The sequence below is a fragment of the Myodes glareolus genome, chromosome 10, assembly GCF_982192425.1.
Source record: "Myodes glareolus chromosome 10, mMyoGla1.1, whole genome shotgun sequence".
In the NCBI taxonomy this organism is placed as follows: Eukaryota; Metazoa; Chordata; class Mammalia; order Rodentia; family Cricetidae; genus Myodes; species Myodes glareolus.
In genome coordinates, this window is record NC_142035.1 from 27,344,022 (window position 1) to 27,365,538 (window position 21,517).

General features: G+C 49.1%; 1 protein-coding gene across 1 annotated transcript in view; it reads right to left on the bottom strand.

Annotated features, from left to right (window-relative positions):
• Rspo4 (R-spondin 4) overlaps positions 1–13,980 on the bottom strand; it is a 36,771-nt gene extending 22,791 nt beyond the window's left edge. The window contains exon 1 of the mRNA XM_087911116.1: positions 13,761–13,980. Coding sequence (XP_087767242.1) covers positions 13,761–13,932 — 172 coding nt within the window. The 5' untranslated portion in view covers positions 13,933–13,980. The remainder of the gene's footprint in view (positions 1–13,760) is intronic.
• Positions 13,981–21,517: the final 7,537 nt, after the last annotated feature.

Here is a 21,517-nt window from a genome sequence, read left to right on the forward strand (position 1 = left end):
GCACAGCCCCTCCTCGCTACTCACCGGGATAGGCCCTGGGTTTTCCAACTGCAGGAGTTCTGGAGGTGACAACAGCAAGCAGTTCTATCCCTACTCTTTCTGCATACAATACGCAAGCAGTGCTAAAGGTGGACCGTCATCCCCAAAGATCTGAATGTGAGAGACTTGGTCCCCTAAGGAGAGATGGGGGAGCCTTTTGGTGGCAGGATCTAACGACACCCTCAGAATATTGGGGCACATGCTTGGCCTCCCCATCTTCTTCTTCAGCTTCTCCCTTGTGGGGTGAACAGTTTCCACACCATGGGCTCTCCACCATAGCTGCCACATACCCCACCAGGGGCCCGAAGCAACAGAGCTGCCCCACTGGGACTGGAACCTACAGAACTGTGAGCTAAGTAAAACCTGACACAGCTACCTTCCCATAGGGAAAGCCCTGGCTGTGGCAAGGGGAGGGGCATGTGAGGAGGAATATATATATATATATATATATATATATATATATATATATATATGAAAAGACTCGGTCCCCTAATGAGATCTGGATGAACCTTTCAGGGTGTGAGAGCCCCACAGGGTATTGGGGAACATGCTTGGCCACAACATCTTCTCTTCAGCTTCTTCACTGCGTACAGTTTCCCCTACCATGGCTTCTCCACCATTGCTGCCCTGTACCCCATCAGGGGCCTCCACACACTAGTACAAAATATTACCGTGACCTACTGGATAGGCAAACTGAAAAAGACCATAGCACCTGCCACTCCATGAGAGGAGATGGGGCCTTCTGTCTCCAGCACAGTAGGTAACAGAATTTTCCTGAGGGGGCTCCATCAACAAAGGGTCCTCAGTGAAGAACAGGAACTCTTTTTAGAGGCACACAGTGAATCCTTGGAATCCAGGGCTGAGACCCTTGGATCTGAATATGTGCTTCAGACTCTTCGTCTCTCCAGCTACCTTTCCCTCCCCGTCTGGATGTGGGCACAGCCCCCGTCTCAGAGGCCAGCTCTGCTACACCCATCACTGCGGCCTGTTGGGACTGACAAAGGGTGGGTCTCTGTCACTCCAGGTAACACATACCTCACCATCACACAGCCCTGGAGCTGAGGCTCTTAGTCAGGCTGCCTGAGGGGTGAGATGCGGAAGACAGAAGCAGGAATACAAGGTATGGCTTCAACCATCCTGGTCTTAGACCCCCAGATCCCCACTATACAGCTGCTTGACCTCAGTGTGCGCTCGTGAAGAATAGGCCAGCCACACACACTGTCTACAGGGTTTACTGGAGTTGACTTTTCCAAGCTCAGTATTGAAAATATTAAGAAAAAAAATACAGGTGGGCAGAACAGACAGATACTTTTTCTTGTTATTCCCTAAACAATGTAACAGAACTATTTACGAAAGATACATTGCTATGCAGCCTTGTTTGTGATTTCAAGGTTACAAGGTATCTAAGTTACTTTTCAATTGTTGTGATAAAACACCATGGCCAAGACAAAGTAAAAGACAAAGTCTGGTGGTGACTGCACATACTTTTAATCCCAGCACTGGGGAGGCAGAGGCAAGTGGATCTCTGTGAGCTCTAGGACAGTCAGTGCTACACAGAGACACCCTGTCTCAAAACCCCAAAATAAACAAATAAATAAATAAATAAATACATTTTAAAAAGTCATTTAATTTGTGGCTCATGGTTCCAGAGGGTTGAGTCCATGACATCACGGTAGGGAACATAGCGGCAGGTGGGCAGGCATGGCACAGGAGCAGCGTTGGATGCTTACTTACATCTTGATCCACAAGCACGGGGCAGAGAGAGCTAACTGGGAATGATGTGGGCTTATCCGAAACCTCCAAACCTCAAACCCCCATGACACACTCATGACACACCTCCTAGTCCTTCCCAAACAGTTCCACCAACTAGGGATCAAACATTCAAATATATAAGCCTATAGGGGGCATTCTCATTCAAACAACCCTATACGCCCATACACTGTGTTATACAAGGGACTTAACACCTGTAGATTGGTGTTTTGAGGTGGTGGGATACCAAGGGATGATTGTTTCGTGTCAAATACTGTTCAAGGCACAGGGAGACCTCAGTGAACAGACAGTCCACTAGACAAGATGAAAACAAAGGGAGTTTCCATGCTGAAGGGAGTGGGGTTCCAAAGCCGCTCTGGAATATACATTCTTGGTAGAGGAACCAGCAAGTAGAAGGTCCTCAGGCTGGGGAGATCAGAGGGCAGTGGCCAAGGGAGAAAGAGCAAGTGCTAAGGTTAGAGGGTGGGGGCCCAGACCACTAGGGTGGGCTAACTGTAGTTCATTTGTCCAAGTTCTGCATTAAAACTATTAAAAAAAAACCCTGTTGACAGAATAGGCAGGGTTTTTTTTCTTGTTTTTTCATAATCAACACAAGAGAACTATTACAAACAGTTGCATTGTATGTGGCCTTGTGTGTGATCTCCAGGTATCTGCTTGAATGGTGTCAAGTTTTCTGGATTCAGGCTGGGAGGTGTGGACTTGCCCAGACAAGCCCTGGTCAATCAGAAACCTATTAGTGTAATTACTACTTGCTCAGCTAATCAGGTTTGTGGGAGATGACCTAACTGCTTCTGGAATTTCCGGAGCTGTGTAGAAAAGAAGCCTGTGAGCTTCTCTGGGGGTCGCTGCCATTTTGTTGTGTGGCTGACCCCAGCATGCTGGAAATAAATGCTTTTGCTGATCACATATGTGAGTGGTGGTCTCTGTGGGGTCATGTGCGGACCCTAATGGTTCCAGCAAGTTTGCTTGGGCGTCAAACGAATTAAAAGTTAGATGGCTGTGTCTACAGGGCCACACCCAGCAGATTACGGGTCCTTTACCTCCTGTCCTTAGTTCCAAGGGGACCTTGTCATAGACATTCATTGCACAGGCTAGTTTGATATCAACTTGACACAAGCTAAAGTCATCTGAAGAAGGAAGCGCAGTTAGAAAAGTCTCCATAAGAGGCTGTAGGCAAGCCTGTAGGGCACTTTTTAACTAGTGATTGAAGGGGGAGGGCCCAGTCCATTGTGGGTGGTATCATCCCTGGGCTGGTGGTCCTGGGTTCTATAAGAAAGCAGGTTGAGCAAGCCATGGGGAGCAAGCCAGTAAGCAGCATCCATCCATGGCCTCTGCACCAGCTCCTGCCTCCAGGTTCCTGCCCTGTTTGAGTTCCTGTCCTGACTTCCTTCAATGATCAACTGATAGGGAAGTGTGAGCCAAATTAGCTCTTTCCTCCCCAACTGAGTTTTGGTCATGGTGCTTCATCGTGTCAGTAGAAGCTCCAAGACACTCATGGCTGTCTCTCTTGAAACCTGCTCTACCCAAGCCACAGCCACGACCCCTCCCCCAGTCATGGATTCAAATCCTGCCTCTTGTACCTGCTGCTGCCTCCTGACCACCGTGCTGCTGAGACCAAGTCTTAGTTCTGGGTTCCCTCTGGTGATGGTTTTGAAGCAGATTGCACATCCTCTGTTCTCAAGCCTGGAACTGACACCAAGGCTCCCTCGTTTCAAAGGTGGTACACTGCAGGGACATCTGGCCAGGACAAGCCCTGTGCTCCCCATCACAACCCTGCAAAGTGTGGGCTCGGCAGACTCCATTTGCATGGGCGAGAGGGACTGAGGGTGGTAGGGGGCAAAGAGCCATGGGATGCAGACCAGAATAGAAACTCCAGCTTCTCCCTGTCCATTTCTGCCTGGTGGTACTCTAACAGATGGGAACTGTTACTGAAAAACAGGACGTTCCCAGGGCCCAAGGTTCCCAGGGCTAGACACCACTGTGTACAATGAGCAGGAGTTAGGGCAGTCAAGCCAAGACAGGACATGGCGAGAGGCCACCAGGCTCAGCTCCTGGGTGTCTTTGATTCGGACCTGTTTGCATATGAGCACAAGCCCCAGTCCCCAGACCTTCTGAAGTCTACTTTGCAAACAAATGTCCTCAACGTGTCTTCATTTTGGATGTGAGTGAAGAAGACATCTCCACACTGGGGCCACTGAACCAAATGCAAGTTGCTAGCTGGGGATACCCCTCCACTTGGGGAGGGCTGCCACTTAAACAAAGGTAACCTGTCTTTAGAGGCAGAGGAGGGACACACGCAGGAACACCTACATCTGGAGACCCAGCAACACCTGATGATCAGAGGAGGAAGCTGAAGGGAAAAGGTGCCATGGGTGTGACCCCTGGCTCACATCTCTGTAACATCCACAGGGCCTTCCAAAATGCTCTCCCTAAGACCAAACCCAACTCAGGCCATAAGGCAGAACAATCCTGTCCCTTCCAAAATATGTAAAAAGAAAAATTTTAAAAAGTCCCTAAAAATACTTTTAAAACAATACAAATTAAGACAGGATTAGTAGATTTGACTATAGCAACACCATGCCACATGGTGACTGGATTTGACTACGGCAGCACCATGCCACGTGGTAACTGCTTTCCATAAGACTGATAAACTTGATGAGACAAATCGAGGAGCTCCAAGAGACTCTTCAATGTTAAGATGGGTCTGTAAGCAGGTGGCACTAAGGGAACCCACAAAACTGGCAGGAAAAAAAATCAGGAAGCCCAGTAAAAGAGGAGGGGAGGGGAGCAAAACTTAAATTGGAAAACTAAAAGCTATTTTAATTAAAGTAAGACACGAAAATGATGCGGGGGAATAGCTCAGTCAGTGAACTGCTTGCCTTGCAAGCACAAAGATCTGAGTTCGAGTTCCCGACACCTGGGTGTGGTGGCAGAGACAGGCAGATTCCTGGGGCTCAGTAACCACCCTGCCTATCCTACAAAACAGCAAGTGCCAGGTCCCATTGAGAGGCCCTGTCTCCAAAGACAAAGGAGATGGCAGTTAAGGTTGGCCTCTTGCCCATATGTGTGTACACATCTCACAAACATGCACATACATGTATACATACAAACACACAAAATCCCTAAAATATGAAAATGAAAATTAATAAACAATTCTAAAATAAGATATTACTTAAAACAAATTTAAAACAATAAGATAAAAGTCAAAACCTAAAATGTAAAAGTAAAATAAAAATTCACTCTCAACTACATTCCAATACATTACTTTTAAATGAATAAGTACTACAGATTGAAGCTAACTTTAATGCCTAAATCAAGATTTGAAATTTAAAAAGAGTGGCTAGAGAGATGGCATGGTGGTTAAGAGCCCCGGCCGCTCTGTCAGAGGACCTGGGTTTGATTCCTAGCACCCACAAGTCAGCTCACAACTGTCTGCAATTCCAGTCCTAGGGGAATGGGCACCCTCTTCTGGCCTCTGCAAGTATCAAGCATGCATGAGGGGCACACACAGACGCAGGCAAGACACTCACACAGAGGAAACAGAAGAGAAGTGAAATAGACTTTAAAGAGGAACATTTAAAATCCAAATGATTTTTTTTAGCAATTTAAAAAAATGACAGAAAACAAATACAGTCAGCACACAATGAAAGCTGGGTTTTGTAGACACCTGTGGCCAATGTGTGGGAGTTCAGGAGCTGAGCGGCTCAGAGGTCAAGAACGAGGGTTCCAGCTTGTCGTACAATGTGTCAGATACTGAAGACTTCACTTGGGAACACACAGCTCATTACTCGTGTGTTCGTGGTGTGCCCTGAGTGAGTTAGTGTGCGAGCTGTCACCCTCACTACCACCATGCTCACTATCACCCTCTCAGGTCCCTATACAAGGAGTGCAGATGCTCAGAGAGGGTGGCTCACTAGGCCACATCACACAGCACTGAGCACCAACTTCATCCTAAGAACCTAGGTTCCTCAGAGCTACCTCAGTTGGACTCACCACAGCTGCTTAAGATCCTCAGCTGGTGTTAGGGCCATGTGTGACATTAGTTCTAGGCATTCCACATACTCAAGAAGCCAGTCTCCCATGATTCATGGCAGTCATAAATACTAGCTGAGCGCCTTGTGTCTTCTAGATGGGCCACAAGCAGTGACCTCCAGGACACCGTACAGTCAGATGCTATTCACTGGCCCCACTGTCCTGACAACAGTGACATTCGGGAGCATGGCTGTAGGGAGAGGAGGATGGGAACCCAGGCTTGTCTCAGTCCTGTCACAGGTCCTTGCCTGCCTGACACTTGCCATTCTGTTGAGCATTCCATTAGAATGTGCTATGCTCGGGTCCAGGCTGTTTTGTGAATCCGCCAACAGGAGGCGTGGCCTGTCAGAAGGAGGCGTGGCCTGCATGGGGCATCGGAAGCAGCAGCACCCATGGCCACATGGCCATTGGCCCAGGGTTCACCTGAACTCACTAGACAGTTATGCCAGTCACCAACGCCAGAGCCCTCTGTCTCTGCCATCAGCTGTAGAGAAGGTAGATGCTCTGGAGATGGGGGGCTATGCCCCCCATGACATGGCTTGACTCCCTCTTGCATTGCTGGGGTACAGATCCTTCTAAAACAGGCATCGGAGCCTCTCATGAGCCATGGAGGGGGGCCTGGACCCTACAAGAAATCAATCGGTATGGTGGTGGCCCAGCTTTGGGAAGCAGCACCCAAGGGTGCGGGTCTCCCCAGTCAGAGGCCAGACATGCACCACACGATCAGGGGCAGGACATGTGACTTGGATTAAGAAAGAAGGCTTGGGACCTCAGAGACCTGTCTGGGAACATTCCATCTCTCCCTGTCTGTGTGTGGCCTTGGCTAGCTGACGCCTGCCCCTACCTAGAGCACAGAAGTCTGCAGGACCAGGCTACCTCAGGAGCCATATTGTAGACGGGTCCTCAGAGGTCTGGTGTCGGCATTGGACCTGAGTTCAGTCATCAAGTATCTGGATTTAAATCCTAGTTTGGCAAAACTTATTCTGTGAAGCTATTGTGGTGGAACATGAGATTACTGATATTTGGCTGCTTTCAGTGGACAAACATGGCAACTGCCTACGCTTCAATCCGTGCTTCTGCCCTAATACTGTTTACTGCTCTATGGAATGTGGGTAACGCAGTCTCTATGAGTGGTGAATGGGAGGCTGTGAGGCTATGCTCTCGGCAGTTAGAGTTCAGGTACCAGGGCCAGGTAGTGTTTGAACCTTAGCTATGTGGCCTTAGACAAATTACCTAACCTCTTTGGGTCACATATCTTCTCGTTTATATAACAGGTATAGTAATAATATTCATCTCACAGACTTAATAACCCAAGGGATGTGAGCACTCTCGTGGGTCAGGGTCCCTCAGCAGCTGGGTGATCCCTCAATGTGGGGCACTGAACAGTCTTGTAGAAGCTTAGAGGGAACCACGTCTTCAACGGCAGAACGCAGTGGAGAGGATCACTGGTTGAAGGACTTGAAACTGCCATTTCTGTAGGTCAAAAAAATTGGTCAGTCCCCCAAGGACACTGAGGGACTTGTGATTCTGGTGAAAAGTGCGAGCAGATTGTACGGCGAGAGCTGGGGGAGGTGCATGCTCTAGGGGTGACCAGGTTAGACTGCTTCACAGCTCGACAGCATCCACAGCCATGGCTCTGCGTGAAGGACTAGCCCCGAAATTACGACAGCTTTAATTCAGGCCTTAACCAAATGTCCAGACCTTGTGTGGCGCTGCACATCCCCAGGTCACTGGAGAGCCCTGGATATCGGGCTGCCTCCCTTCATCTGTGGAAGGCCTCTTGGTGCCTTCTGACACTGATGCTGCCCGGGGAAGGACGAGGCAGGCTGGCATCCCTCAGCAGCACAGTGGAAACAGGCTCTAAGGAGCCATGTCAGACTTCACAGGCTCTGGAGCAGGCTGCCTTGCTGTCCTTGGCTACTGGTCCTTCTGTACCTCCATGGCCACCAATGGCTGCTGACCTGGGGCTGGCCTTTTCCCACTGCCACTTCCAATTTTACAAGTGTCAGACTCAAGGGCTCCTCTGGCCTTTTGTGTGTGTGTGTGCCTCCCCACTCCCCAATGTTCTACAGCCCCTCTGTTCTGCAAACCGGAAAGTTCTGGGCAAGAAAGAGGCTGGTTAACGACAGCACTCTGCGTTCCACGGCAAGCAGGATTTGCTCCTGTGGGTTTTGGAACCAGAAAGACCCAAGTCACACATACGTTTGCTGTGTGACTCAGTCCCCTCAGTTTTCTTCCTGTTTCCCGGGGTGGGGGAGGGGGAGGAACTGTATCCAGCAGACAGGGCTGGGCTGAACGCCAGTGTGAAGAGAACATGGCTACGTCTGTCACGTTCACTGCTCTGGAGTGTCTAACACAGGAAGGCCTGCAGAGTCCAGACACATAAGTGCAACCTTCTACAGGTCAACATTCAAGAGGTGTTAGGAAGGATGTAGCACCAGGCTCAGGGCAACTGGAAGCAAAAGAACTTGGTTGCTCATGCGTGTGTGTGTGTGTGTGTGTGTGTGTGTGTGTGTGTGTGTGTGTGTGTGTAGGAGTCCCCTGGAGGGAGTGGAATTGTAAATTGGACTCCACTTCTGGATAATGGCATGTGGTCCACCGGGCCTTGGTCCCCTCTTGGGGACAAAATTGACCCTCCTACCTTCACAGAATCCTACATCTTACATCTGTCCTCTTATTAGGCCAATGTGGAAAGGGTTGAGTGCCTCCAACAGGCACAGCTGGGGGAATGGCATCCATGTTGTGGTAATGGGAAGGACACACTCACACCATCAGAGGCTGGTGCAAGTCTGGAAACCTGGATTCGGATCTCCAGAACCCATGAACACCCAGGCAGGTGTGGTGACTCGTAATCTCAATACTCAGGAGGCAGAGGCAGAGGATCCTCCGGGCAAGCTAGTTAGCTAGACTAGTCAGAATTGCAAGCCCCAGGTTCAGTGAGAGACTGTCTCCATAGAGAGCCGATGAGCAGGAGACCTGACAGCCTTCACACTCATGCACACATATGTGTGTATGCATACATATAAACATGCGCATAACATAGGCATGCGCATCACAAACATGCACACAAATAGAAAAATATCCCATATTAACATTCATGCCGTACACACACTCCCACGCATGAGAACACACACCACATATCCATGTGCTATTGCACACACTTGCAAGTATGCTCACATACCTGTCTGTGCATACAGCCTTACACATAAGCAAGCATCATTACCCTTCTCAACACTGAAAGAGCACTCTGCCAGTTTCTTCAGAGTATGGTATGCCACGGCTTCTGGCATGATCCTGGGTGCTCCACAAAACCTAGAATATTGACTCTAGTTCTTTACAGAAACAACCTCCAACTCCATTCTACTTTCTTCTGCCCTGTTCTGTTCCCTTCTGTCCTGTTCTATTCCATGTCATTCATTAAAAAATGGCCTGCAACTTACTTAGTTGACTGCTGACTGCCAAGGCTTCAGATCTCAGGTGTGAATCCTTTCATAAGGGACAGCAAACCTCATGCACACTCCAGCTCAGCAATGTCTCCTCTTGGAGCCTCAGAATCCCCAAGCAATGTCCCTTCTTGGAGTCCCCAGCTGAGACTGGAACAATGACCAGCCTGCCTGTCAAGGCTGGGCTGAAGAGGACTGGCGCCCTGCCATAGCATCACCCCTGATGGACTTTAGGGACTTGCTGGGTGTTACGACATCAGTGACAGTGCACTGTGCACCCATGCTGTCTTTAGGACCCAGTAGAGTCTGGACATGGGAGCTCAGCAAACATGGTACCCAAAATCCCTCCATGACCCAACACTAGCTCTGTCCACAGTGGGGCTCCCATCTCCTCCCCACCATGTGGTCCCTAAAGCGGCCAGGCTCCCCCTCCTCCTGCAGGTCGCTACACTGCTGCCACTGCTTGATGACCTGCTAAGGCTCCCCTAGACCTGACCGTCAGTCCTTGATTGATTTAGGCACAGGCTGGGGTGTCTCCTAAGCTTTGGTTCTGTGCTCCAACTCAGCTCTTGCCCCTTCACTGCCTTGCCTGAAAAATGGGTATGCCAAAAGGACCCGGTACACGGCCAGCTCTCTCTGTGGTCTCTGCAGCCCTGGTGACTGGGAATGTGGAAGGTATCTGGAGGGCCTCCCAGGGCCATGGCAGGATAATGGAAAACTCCTCCCCCTCCTTTGTACACAGGCTGGCTTCAGAGTGGCTGAGGACAGGCCAGGTGAGGAGCTCAGGATCAGCTGCCTGTTTGCCTTATGTGCAGGCTTCTGCTTCCTAGACTTAACCAGTTGCTGCTTTCCCGAGAGACCCAGGTTTCAGGACAGGATTCACCCACACCATCCCTCAGCATCCATGGAGGCATCACCTCGCTCTGCCCCAAGGGCACACCAGTGTCCATCCGAGCCGGCTTCATCTGGGTACCATCTCTCAGGCAACACATCTTGTTCTGCACCAAGCCACACTCCGACCCATAGACAAGAGGCCCAGGTAGTCTGTGTCATCTGTCACTTGCCTGCCCAGGTGTTAACCCCCACTCTGGATCTGCATCGGGGGCCAGGGCTGCCATTCATGCTTTGCACATGGGATTCCTTGCACCTACTACCGTAAATCAAATGACTTAGGGGAACAAGGTCATGGGGAAGTCAACGCTCAGGAGGTACCCTCTGCCCAGCCCGCTCTGCCCTAAGAAGCCTTCGTGTACTTTCCCTCTGGGATGATGGTAAACTGTTCTGCTACCCAAGAAGGCATGTTCAGTGGCTCCCACTTCACAGGTGAGGGAAACACATATCAGAGAAAGGGCATGGACCGCCCAAGTTCTCACACCTAGTGTAGGAGAGGACAGAGGATTTGGACCCCAGCCTCATCTCATCCCTATGAAAGCTCTAGATCTGGAAACAGGGGACACAACTTAGAGTCCCCTCATTTTTTTTCAAGGCAGGGTTTCCCTGTGTCACAGCCCTAGCTGTCCTAGAACTCACTCTTGTAGACCAGGCTGGCCTCGAACTCACAGAGATCTGCCTGCCTCTGCCTCCCAAGTGCTGGGATTAAAGGCGTGAGCCCCCACCGCCCAGCAAGTCCCCTCATTTTGCTCTACTGCCCCACTGCCAGGCACTCCAGTTCATGTCAAGGGAAATGTCGCCATCTGGTTCTAATTCACTTATACTTAATTAATCAAAGTGTTTTGTAAGAGACACTTGAGGTCCAAGAACTCCTTTTAAGCCTTTCCTTTCATTCTGTTTTGTAGAAATAGAAAAATTAGGTTTCATCAAAAACCAGTGATGACGCTAGAGCCAGAGGAGCCTCGGTCCATGAGAAGTGGACCCCATGGGAGGCAGCACAGATCAAGCTGGGGCAAGCAGGTCCTTCCTCATGGCTGGATACTGAACCAAAGACTGAGGTCAAGGGCAGGGTGTGGGGGAGGCGGCTCAGGAAAGCAAGGAAGGGTGAGCCTCCTGCTGGCTTGAATGTCTCAGCTTAGCATCCTCCAGGCTTCTGACACAACCTGACTGGGGGGCTGCTCTGTAACACTACATGAATAGATGTGGGGGAGCGAGCGAGGCACTGTCAATATCCGAGCATCTAAAGGACACACTCTCTCACCAAAGTCAGATCAGAGGGCCAAAGTCAGCTAGCCCCTGAGGACCATATGCACAACCTTCCAAGGCATGTCTGAGAAACGGACCTCATGCGTATGTATAGGTATGAGAGAGGTCGGCCCCTCTCCACCACCTCTTCCTGGGCTCTGATAAAACTGCATAACCAAGAACTCTACCAAACCCTACATTTCCCAAACCTACCTGGCCATGACAACTGTGACTGCCTTGCAGAACAGGCTCTAGAGTTATGTAGCCTCCACCTCCGTGCCAAGTGGGAAACTGAGACGGTGGGCAGAATCAGAGAAGACCCTCTCATCCAGGGTCATGTGGCATGAATGGGTCAGGAGAGGAACTGAAGCCCACGGCTTTGCATCACATGAACACAGTCACAATCTCGCTGAAGATGCCGGGCAGGAGGGTGCACCTGAGGCTCAAAAGCAGTGTTTTCATCTAGCTGGACCAATGCAAGGAACATCTCTCTGTGGCAAGTTCCTGAGGAGAGCTAGTGAGCTGGGCTAAGGGGAAAGAACAAAGGATTTTCATGACCTCTCTCTGCCTTTGATTAGTGAGAAGCATCTTAGAAGCCTAACTACATTCCCCTCTAGTGAGGTAAACTGAGGTTCTGAGAAAAGAAGACCAAGCCAGTTCACAGGACCTCACAACACCCTATCATCTTAGCTCTGAGATGCTAAGATCTGATTCTACCATCTCAGCCTGCTCATCTGCTGTGCAGCTTTAGACAAGTCAATCCCCCTCTCTGAATCTTCAAACTAGTTTTCTCTCTAGAAAGTAAGCACCTCTCCCTGCATTCACTGGGCTTCTGGAAGTAGCTAATGACACAACAGACAGGAAACTGGGATGATTTATGGTGACAAGGACCACGAGGTGCAGGCAGAGCAGGGAACCCTCTACCTTACCTCATATCATCATAGTTATGGTCCTCCTGAGGGAGGTGGAAATCTATTCCCATTTTAAAGATAAGTTGGTAAAAGGAAAGGATTTAAAAGATCGTTTCAGAATGGAGAAGCAGTCTGGAGGACCAGTGTGGTGAAGGATCTCACGCAGGCAAAGCTGAAGTCCTGAATGCCTCCGCTGGAGTCACTCATCTGGAGCCGTCAAAGGAGGGAGGTGCATCCAGTGCCTAGGCTCTGGACAGCAGAGTGAAGGCCACTCACAGAGAGAAACCTTCAGGACCCCCAAGTCCACCTGCCTCTCTCTTCTTCGTCCCTTTGTCCACCTCCCTTAGAAGATGGACCCCTAGCCCATGGCCTGCCATCCCACCTCATACCTGCTCTCCCAGCGTCCCTCTGTGCCCCTTGCTCCCTTACAGGAGCTACCACTCCCACAGAAGGCTTTTCATGCAGATGGACTCGAAGCCCTAAGGGCAAGGCCACTCTCACACTCTCCTACTCAGCATTCTCGGACCCAGGCTCTCAGCTGGAGCTTCTTCCTGCCTATGGGACCACTCAGCAAAGCAACCTGCATGCTCTTTGGGTTCTAGCTCTACAGAGTGAGCCAGCCACTCTGTTATTAGGGCATCTTAAGGATGTGAGGAGACAGTGTGTGGCAGACTCGGCACTGTGGTCAGTCTTTGACTGTTGGTTCATAGACAGGCATCAAGGGTCCTAGGACCTGCCCTGTTCAGCCTTAGGGCTTGCTGGTCATCTTGCTCCTCCTGCCAGCACAGAGTCTGCCAACTCTGGCTCTGCAGGGGAAGTCCCAAACTCACCTACAAAAGACATCTGACTGTGGCACTGAGGAACTGTGGCCCAGGACCCCAAAGACAATGTTTTCAGGGCCCAGGAACAGGTTCAGGTTCCCTACTGGTTCCAGCAGGTCCCAAAGGAAACATAAATTCCAAGGCTCCTGTCCTAGAGGGGACAAACTTCTTCCAGGTCGTCCAGAAAAGACCACCAGGGAGGCTCACCCAGATCACTTCGTGGTGGGGGAGGATGTGATAGCAGGAGTCAGGGACAGTGATAGAGCCTCATTTAGGCCCTGGAGCAACTGCTCTTGATGGGACCCTGTGGTCCAGCGAGGATGTTTGGACTGGCTTCTAAGCCACTAGCTCTGTTTTCTAGTGCCTTGGTCCCAAGGATGGTTCCTTGGGTTTTTGGTGTCCATGGAGTTACCCTTGGGACACGGCCAGGAGGCTGGGGAAAGTGAGCTCGACCTTCTCTTTGCTTCCTAGATCCAGGTTGCTCGACAGCTCCCCGTGCTGACCCTGCGTCAATAGCCCAGGCATCGGGCACCAGACGGATGCCCGCCAGGCTACCACGAGTCTGCCTCATGGCAGACTACCCCACCACAGTTCAGCCACATCTGTACCTTGCTTCTTCCTCCGGTGCAGGGCGAGCATGTCCACCGCGTGGGCGAGGAGCAGCAGCAGGCAGAGTGGCGCCCGCATCTGGGCAGCCTGAAGCTCCTGGCGCCCGGGAGCCCCGACGGCCCGGCAGCCGCTGTGCGGGGACTGTTTGTGGCACGCGTTGCGCATCCGCATCCGCGGGTCGCTGGCCGCTGCGGTCACCGGGGACCCGCCGTGCGCCCAGGGCGCGGTGGGTCGAGTGAGGGCGTCAGCTTGGCCGCGCGGCCGGGGCGGGGAGGAGCCGGCGGCTGGGCGGCGCTTAACCCTCAGGGGGGCCCGTGCGGGTGCCTGCGGTCCCGCTCGCCCCACGCAACCCCACGCCCCGCGCACGTGCACAGGCCGACTGCAGGTACACACATGGCCACGAAGTACTGCACACTCACCGTTCAGACCCTCCAGCAGCACCCTCCCTCTGCCACTTCTGGTTCCTCCCCTCCTTCCCCCAGGACCCTCCTGGCTTGTTTTTCTGTTCCAACTGTTTGTCCCCTGACTGTCTGGCCTCCAACACTCCACTCTTGCCAAGAGCTAGGCCCCTTTCTGGCGTGCTGTCCACACCTGGCTCTATGGTGTCCAGCCCGATAGCGCTGCTCTCTCCATCTCTTGGCTCTCAGGAGTGGGAGTGTGAACCACGCTGCTCCACTCTCTTTTCTTTCTAGATGTCCTCAACACTATCTGGTCGGGACCCTGAGTGATTTCTGCTGCAGCCTTGGGGAGCCCCTATTCTTTAACCCAGTGTCCAGCATCTCATAAATTTGCTTACGAAGGGGCCTGGGACCTAGGAGTGTTTCTTAAAGTCTTATCTCCAGGATTGGGTTAGTTTTAACTGTTTGAGTGCCAACTTGCTCTTTCAATAAAACAGTACTCTCTTGCCTCCTGTGACCCTTTGAGCCAAGCTGCCACAGAGATATTGGAGACCCATGGCCTTCTGCTAAACACGTTCCATGAGCTAAAAGCTTCAAAACAGCTCCTGTTTTAACTAACGGCTCCTTACCAAAGGAGAATGGATGCTCAGAGACCAAATGATTTGCCCAAAGCTGCACAGCCTGTCAATCGCCTTTCAGTCACTTTCCAGACCACAGCCTCATCACAGAGAGGGTGGGGAGAGCCTCGGAGGCCCAAAGGACAGTCAGGCTTTCTGTTTCCTACGAGTGACTTGCTAGAAAGAGGTTCCAAGGCTGGCTGTCACACCCCTACATTCCCCCAGCCCATGTGCACGAGCCTGCCTCTGGTAAACACTGTGGTTCCCTGCAGGGTCCTCTGGTTCTGATGACTCCGGTTTCTCTCTTCTCCCTTTCATCCCAAATCTCCAACTTCTCACCCTATTTTGCAAGTTTCTCAGGCCTCACACACCTGTTTTGTTGTTGTTGTTGTTTTGGTTTTGTTTGTTTGTTTTTGTGAGACGCTTAGATCAGGCTAGCCCAGAACTCACTGTGTAGTTAAGGATGACCTTGAACCCCTGACCATCTTCCCTCCACTTCCCAACTGCTGGCATTACAGGTATGTGATACCACATCCAGCATCCCCTTCCATCCTGAGCATTTCTTGCCCTGGCTTCTTCACGGAGTGGTAGCTGACTCCCACCCCTCTTCCCCACTGACGCTTTCAGAACCCAGTCATGATTTGACGCCTTCCAGGAAGTTGTCCCTGATTCCTGGTTCAGTACTTCTTCTGAAGTACATCCATCATTCCCCACCATAGCTGTATTAACACACTAGAAAGTACAGACATGTCTGCCTCTTCCTCTGCCCCAGCTTCCCATGCCTCCTCTTGGTTCTCTCTCCCCAGGTATAGTCTTTTACAGGGCTTTTAGCTGTGTCTTTGTCTGGAAAATTCTTCCCCAGGCCCCTTCAGAACATGTCTCCAGAATGACCTCTCCTATCACTGCAGAAGTACAGGACTCTCATTCTGCCTCCTCCTCCTCTGCTCTCTGCAGTACCAGTACCACCAACCTGGTTTTGTCTTCAACTAGCTTGCTTGTGAGTTGCATAGGGTAGCAATCACCTGCGTATTCTCCATGTACCCGGTGCGTAAAATGATTATTCAGTATTTTAAAATGAACACAAGTATGAATGAGATGAATAAATGAATGACTGAGCATTCCTCAACCCCCAGCTTTCTCATGGGACCTTGTGATGGTTTGAATGAAAATTCTTCCCACAGGCTCAGATGTTTGAGTACTTGCTCCCCAACTGGTGGTGCTGTTTGTGTAGGTTTAGGAGGTGAGCCCTTGTTGGAGGATGCATGTCACTGGGGACAGGCCCTGGAGTTTAAAAGCCACATACCATTCCCCTGTTCTCTCTCTCTCTCTGCCTCCTGTTTGAAGCCTGTGGTGTGAACCTTCAGCCCTCAGCTTCTAGCTGGATCCATGTCTTCTATGTTGTCTCCACCAATATGGACCCTAAAATTCTGAAACTGTAAGCCCAAATAAACCCTGCCTTCTATAGGTTGCCTTGGTTACGGTGTTTTATTACAGCAATGGAAGAGTAACTAATAGTTCAGGAGTTTTTGACTCTTGTGAGCCCAGTGAACCCTCTGGACCCTCCAGAATCTGAGTTTGAGGATTTAAGCCCAAAACTCAGGATCCTTTCCCTCCCTTGGATGCTCAGAGGGTTTGGTGTTATCTCTAGGGAGTTATCTAGGCATCTCAGCCCACCATCCAGACCCTCCCTGAGTACAACCACCCAGGGAGGGCATTAAGGCTGGGAATACTGGTGATCTGCCTAGGAGCTGTGGGTCTGAGGGTATTACTAAGAAACTGTTGGGCACTGTCAAGAATACTGGCTTATAACGCATGGTCCCAGAAGAAATCCTCTCAAACTGGAGGACTCAGGCTTCCTCCCTCTTCCACACAGCAGCCCTTCCTCAGCCATGGTTTTCTTTTCCACAGTTTCAGGTGATACCAGTTGACAGAGGCTGCAAATATATGATGGACAATTACAGAAGCAAGTATTTGTAAGTGTGAAGTTATGTCCCGTTTGGAATAATGCATACCTCCTGTTTTGTCTGGTCCTGGATTTGAATCATACCATTTTCTAGCATATCTACTCTGAGTACATCACCTTCCTGTTAATCACTTAGTTGGCTAGGCAGTGCTTGTATTCAAACCACTGTTATGTCATTTATTAGTGGTCCCAAGTAGTGACACCAATGATTCACAGATGCCAGGGAGAAGCCAGGAAGTGCTTCCTTTAAGTAGAAAGGTAAATGTAAGATAAGCTATCTTGAGGGGGTATATTACATTCATTTGACTTTTATTATAGTATATTGTTATGTTTTCCCCTTTTTGTTAGTTGGTGTTGTTAATCTTGTGTTGTGCCTTAACTTACAAATTGAACTTTATCAGAAGTTGGATAGATAGAAAGAACTGCATATCTAATCTATCTATCTATCTATCTATCTATCTATCTATCTATCTATCTATCTATCTATCTATCTTATCTATCTATCTATCTATCTATCTATCTATCTATCTATCTATCTATCTATCTATCTATCATGCTTTGTTTCAGACATCCACTAGGCATCTTAGGGATATGCATCTTGGAAAGGGGACTTCTCCATATGGTTTCAAATTTCCTGAGAAGGGAAAGGGCTTATGGAGAGGACGGAGCTGTTCACTTATGTGCTGTTGACTGGACCACTGCTTCCTTGCAAGGCTGGCTGGGAAATGTAGTCTAATACTGTAGCTGGAGTTCACATAGTTGGCGGGGAGAGTGGGTGGATATCTCCAACCAGGACACCTGAACTTTCCATTAGGCCAAGCACAGGCTCCCCAGAGCCACTCGATGGCTCCTGCTCAGATGACCACCAGCCCAGGTTTGTGAGCGCCTGCATTGTTTCCAGAATGCTGTGTTATCTCACTGCGCAGAGCTTGGTTTTGGCAGCACCGCAGTCAGGATTCCTAACAGAGCCACCACCACAGGACTCCCACATGGTACCCTCCCGGCTCTGCCCTTCCTCTCCCTCCTCAGCACTAATCCCGAGCAACCACTCATCTGTTCTCCATCTCTGTAATTATGTCGTTACACAAATATTATGTAATGGGATTGTGAAGTGTGTACAGTTTGAGACCCGCTTTCTGCACTCAGCATAATTTTCTTGAGAGTCACCCCATCTTGCTCATACACGACAGTCAGCTGCTTTTTATTCCTGAGTGGTCTTCCACGGTGGTGGGCGTCGAACCCAGTCACCCAGCAGTTTACTCCATTAAAGGCATTTGCGTTTTCAAATTTTGCTTATTATGAATAACGCCACCGTCTGTTTTTGTATGTACTGGATACAAAGTGCTGTGTTGGGTATTGTGATTTTTCAAATGTTCTCTCCTGCTCTGTAATTTTTCTTTTCATCTCCTTACCAGGCCCCCTCACAGAGCAAATATATTTAACTTCAGTGGGGTCCACTTTATCATATTTTCCTTTTCATAAATCATGCTTTGGGTCCTAGTTGGCTTTCCTGTTGCTCTGTTTTACAAACACCACAACCAACAGCAAGCTGGGAAAGAAAGGATTTGCTTCAGCTTACAGGTTACAGTCTGTCATTGAGAGGAGTCAGGGCAGGCACTCGAAGCAGAAGCCATGGAGGAGCACCACTCCCTGGCTGGGTCTGCTAGCTTTCTTATGCAGCATAGGGATGGTGCTGCCCACAGTGGGCTAGACCCTCCTACATCAATCAGCGATTGAGTCAATGTCCTACCCACATGCCCATAGGCTCGTCTGATGCAGGCAGTTCCTCAGCTGAGTTCTCCGGTTCTCAGGTGTATCAAACTGACAGCTAAGATTAGCTATCACACTTTAAGTTTCAAGTCCAAGAACATTTCCTAATGTTACGTGTCAAAGGGTTTCTCCTACGATTTTCTAAAAAATGATACGTCTATGTTTAGGTTCATGATTTGTTTTGAATTGGTGTTTGTGAAAAGTCTGGGGTTTATTTTAGGTCAAGGTTCATCTTCTGCTTGGGACTGTCCGGTTGCTCTGGTGTTACAGCCTCCGCTAGAATTGCTACTCTGCCTCCGTTGAACTGCTTTAACTCATTTACCACAAAACAGTTGGACATATTTATATGGATTTATTTTGAAATTTTTCTATTCTGCTGTGTGAACTGTATATATTTTTTTGCCTGTCAACACTACATTTTGGGGGTTTAGAAGATGGCTAGGTCAGTAATGTACTTGCCATATGAGCGTGTGGACCTGAGTTCAGATCCCCAGTACCGTGTATAAAACTGGACTCAGCAGGCTCTAATTGCAGTGCTGAGGAGGCCGAGTCAGGCAGTTCCCACGGGATCCAGTCCAATCAGGAAGCCTGAGGTTCAGTAAAAGACAGTTATATAGACATAAGATAGAAAGAAACAGAAGACACCCAACGTTGACCTCTGGTCTCGTACTCTATGTGCAGAGGACAGGCACATGTGTGTAAACACACACACATGTGTAAACACACAGTCACTCTACTACATTGTCTTGATCACTGTGGCTGTATAGTTAGTCTTGAGTTTAGTTAGACCCACTTCTCTTAATTCTTATTCAAAATTATTTCAGCTATTCTATTTCTTTTGTCTTCCTTCCTACATACATCTTGGAATAAGTCTGTTTGTGTCTAGAGGAGAATCTTACCAAGAATCCTACTACATATGCCTATGGATTTGGGAGAGATTGCTTCAGTGTGCTGAACTGTCCCGTCCGCAAACACAGCATGTGTCTCTCTCTACACACAGTTCATCAGTGCAGCATAGCCTTCACAGCCATGTTTTGTCAGGATCAAGCCTGTTTCATTTCCCTCTTCCCCTAACAAGCTTACATGCTATTGGATTTTTAATTTTGCTATCTCCATCTTCATTACTAACATATAGAAATACAGACAATTTTGTGTACAGCTCTTTTATCTTGTCACTTGGCTAACTTTGCTTATTCATTCTATAAGCGCATAAATATATATTCGGAATTAACATACACCTATATATGTATGTGTGTTCTGTATATGTAAGTTTTTTACATAGACAATTATATTACCTGCATGTAGGGACCATTTTCCTTTCTTTCTGGACTTAGTGCCTTTTATTTCCTTGTTTCTGACTTACTGGACTGCTGAGAGCTTCCAGCACTATGCCAAAAGGGCCTGCTGAGAACAGACACCCTTGTCTTGTTCCCAGTCCGAGCGGGAAGGCGTCCAGCCCTCACCAGTGAGCACGACATTACCCGTCAGGCTTTTGTGGATGTTTTTCACCAAGCTGCAGAAATTCTTCTGGTTGCTGTTTTTCTGGTTGTTAAAATTGTGAATGGATTTTGAATTTGTCAATTTTATTGTGTATGCTGATGTGATCATCTGACTTTTCTTTTACCTGTGGATGTCATACATTACTTCCTAGAGTGGAACAAGCCCCACCTGGTCGTGGTTTGCTTAGCTCTCTTTCCGAATGTTTTAAGGACTTCTATGAACACATTCATGAAGGCTAGAGGCCTCTAGCTTTCCTTCGCGTTCTCTGTCTGATTCAAGTACCAGTGCTTAACACTAGCCTTGAAGGAAGCCCCAGAAGAACAAAGCAGACAGAATGAAATTGCATAGGCTCTGATGACTACCCTGACATAATGCTTTAATGGATTAACTAATTAATTAGATTTTAACTAACTAATTAATTAATTAGGTTTTTTGAAACAGGGTCTCTCCCACCATGTAGCCCTAGGGAGCCTGTATTTCTTTTGCTCCCCCGTCCACTTGGCCCCAGGCTCGCCAGCCATTCCCCTCCTTCTCCAAACCCACATTCTGCTGCTCCTTTTCCGTTACCAGCCTCTCAAGTAGATCCCCAGGTGTGGGACACTCAAAACCCTTCTATAGGGAAGCATCATCCAAATATAAAGCCCGACCAAATATATAACTAAGACCCAATACTCACTCTCTCTTCAAAGTCCCAGGGGACTAAAGACTCTGATCTCTAATCTCTTAAGAAAGAACATTTTTTTTTTTTGAGCTGTAGCTTTGGAGCCTATTCAGAAACTAGCTCTTGTAGATCAGGCTGGCCTCAAACTCACAGAGATCCTCCTGCCTCTGCCTCCCGAGTGTTGGGGTTAAAGGCGTGCTCCACCACCGCCTGGCAGGAGAAAATCTTTTGTGTCCCACTTCTTCCCCCTTTAACACACCCACACCAGCAGCTAAAAACCCAGCAGGTCTATCACTTGACTCAGGGTTCTGGCTTATCATCTCAGCAGTGGTTCCTCAGCACCCCGAAGTACCCAGTTCCTCTCCTCTCCATCATCCCCTCAGACACCTCCCATTGCTTTGTCCTTGACCTTAAGGATGCCTTCTTTTTCTATTTCCCTGCACTTCTGGTCACAAAATATATTTGCCTGTACTTGGACTAATTCAGACACTCACATAGTGTCCTGGAACTTGCTATGTAGAGCAGGCTGGCTTTGAACTCAGAGACCCACTTGCCTCTGCCTCCCAAGTGCTGGGATTAAAAGTGTGTTCCTGTCATTGTAACTCCGTACTTGAAGGTCAACAGGAACCCTCGTGTTCCTCTTCATCAGTGAGACTGTTAAATCAAGAGGGATAAAGGCTGAAGTTGAAACTCAGCGATAGGGCACTTGACTAGTGTGTCCTGAGGTCCTGGGTTTGATCCTCAGCACAAGAACAAGCAAACAAACACAGGAATACATAAACAGGGAAGATTTATAAAACTCGAAGCTTCCTGACATAAAAGCCCAAATAACCAAGACAGAATAGAG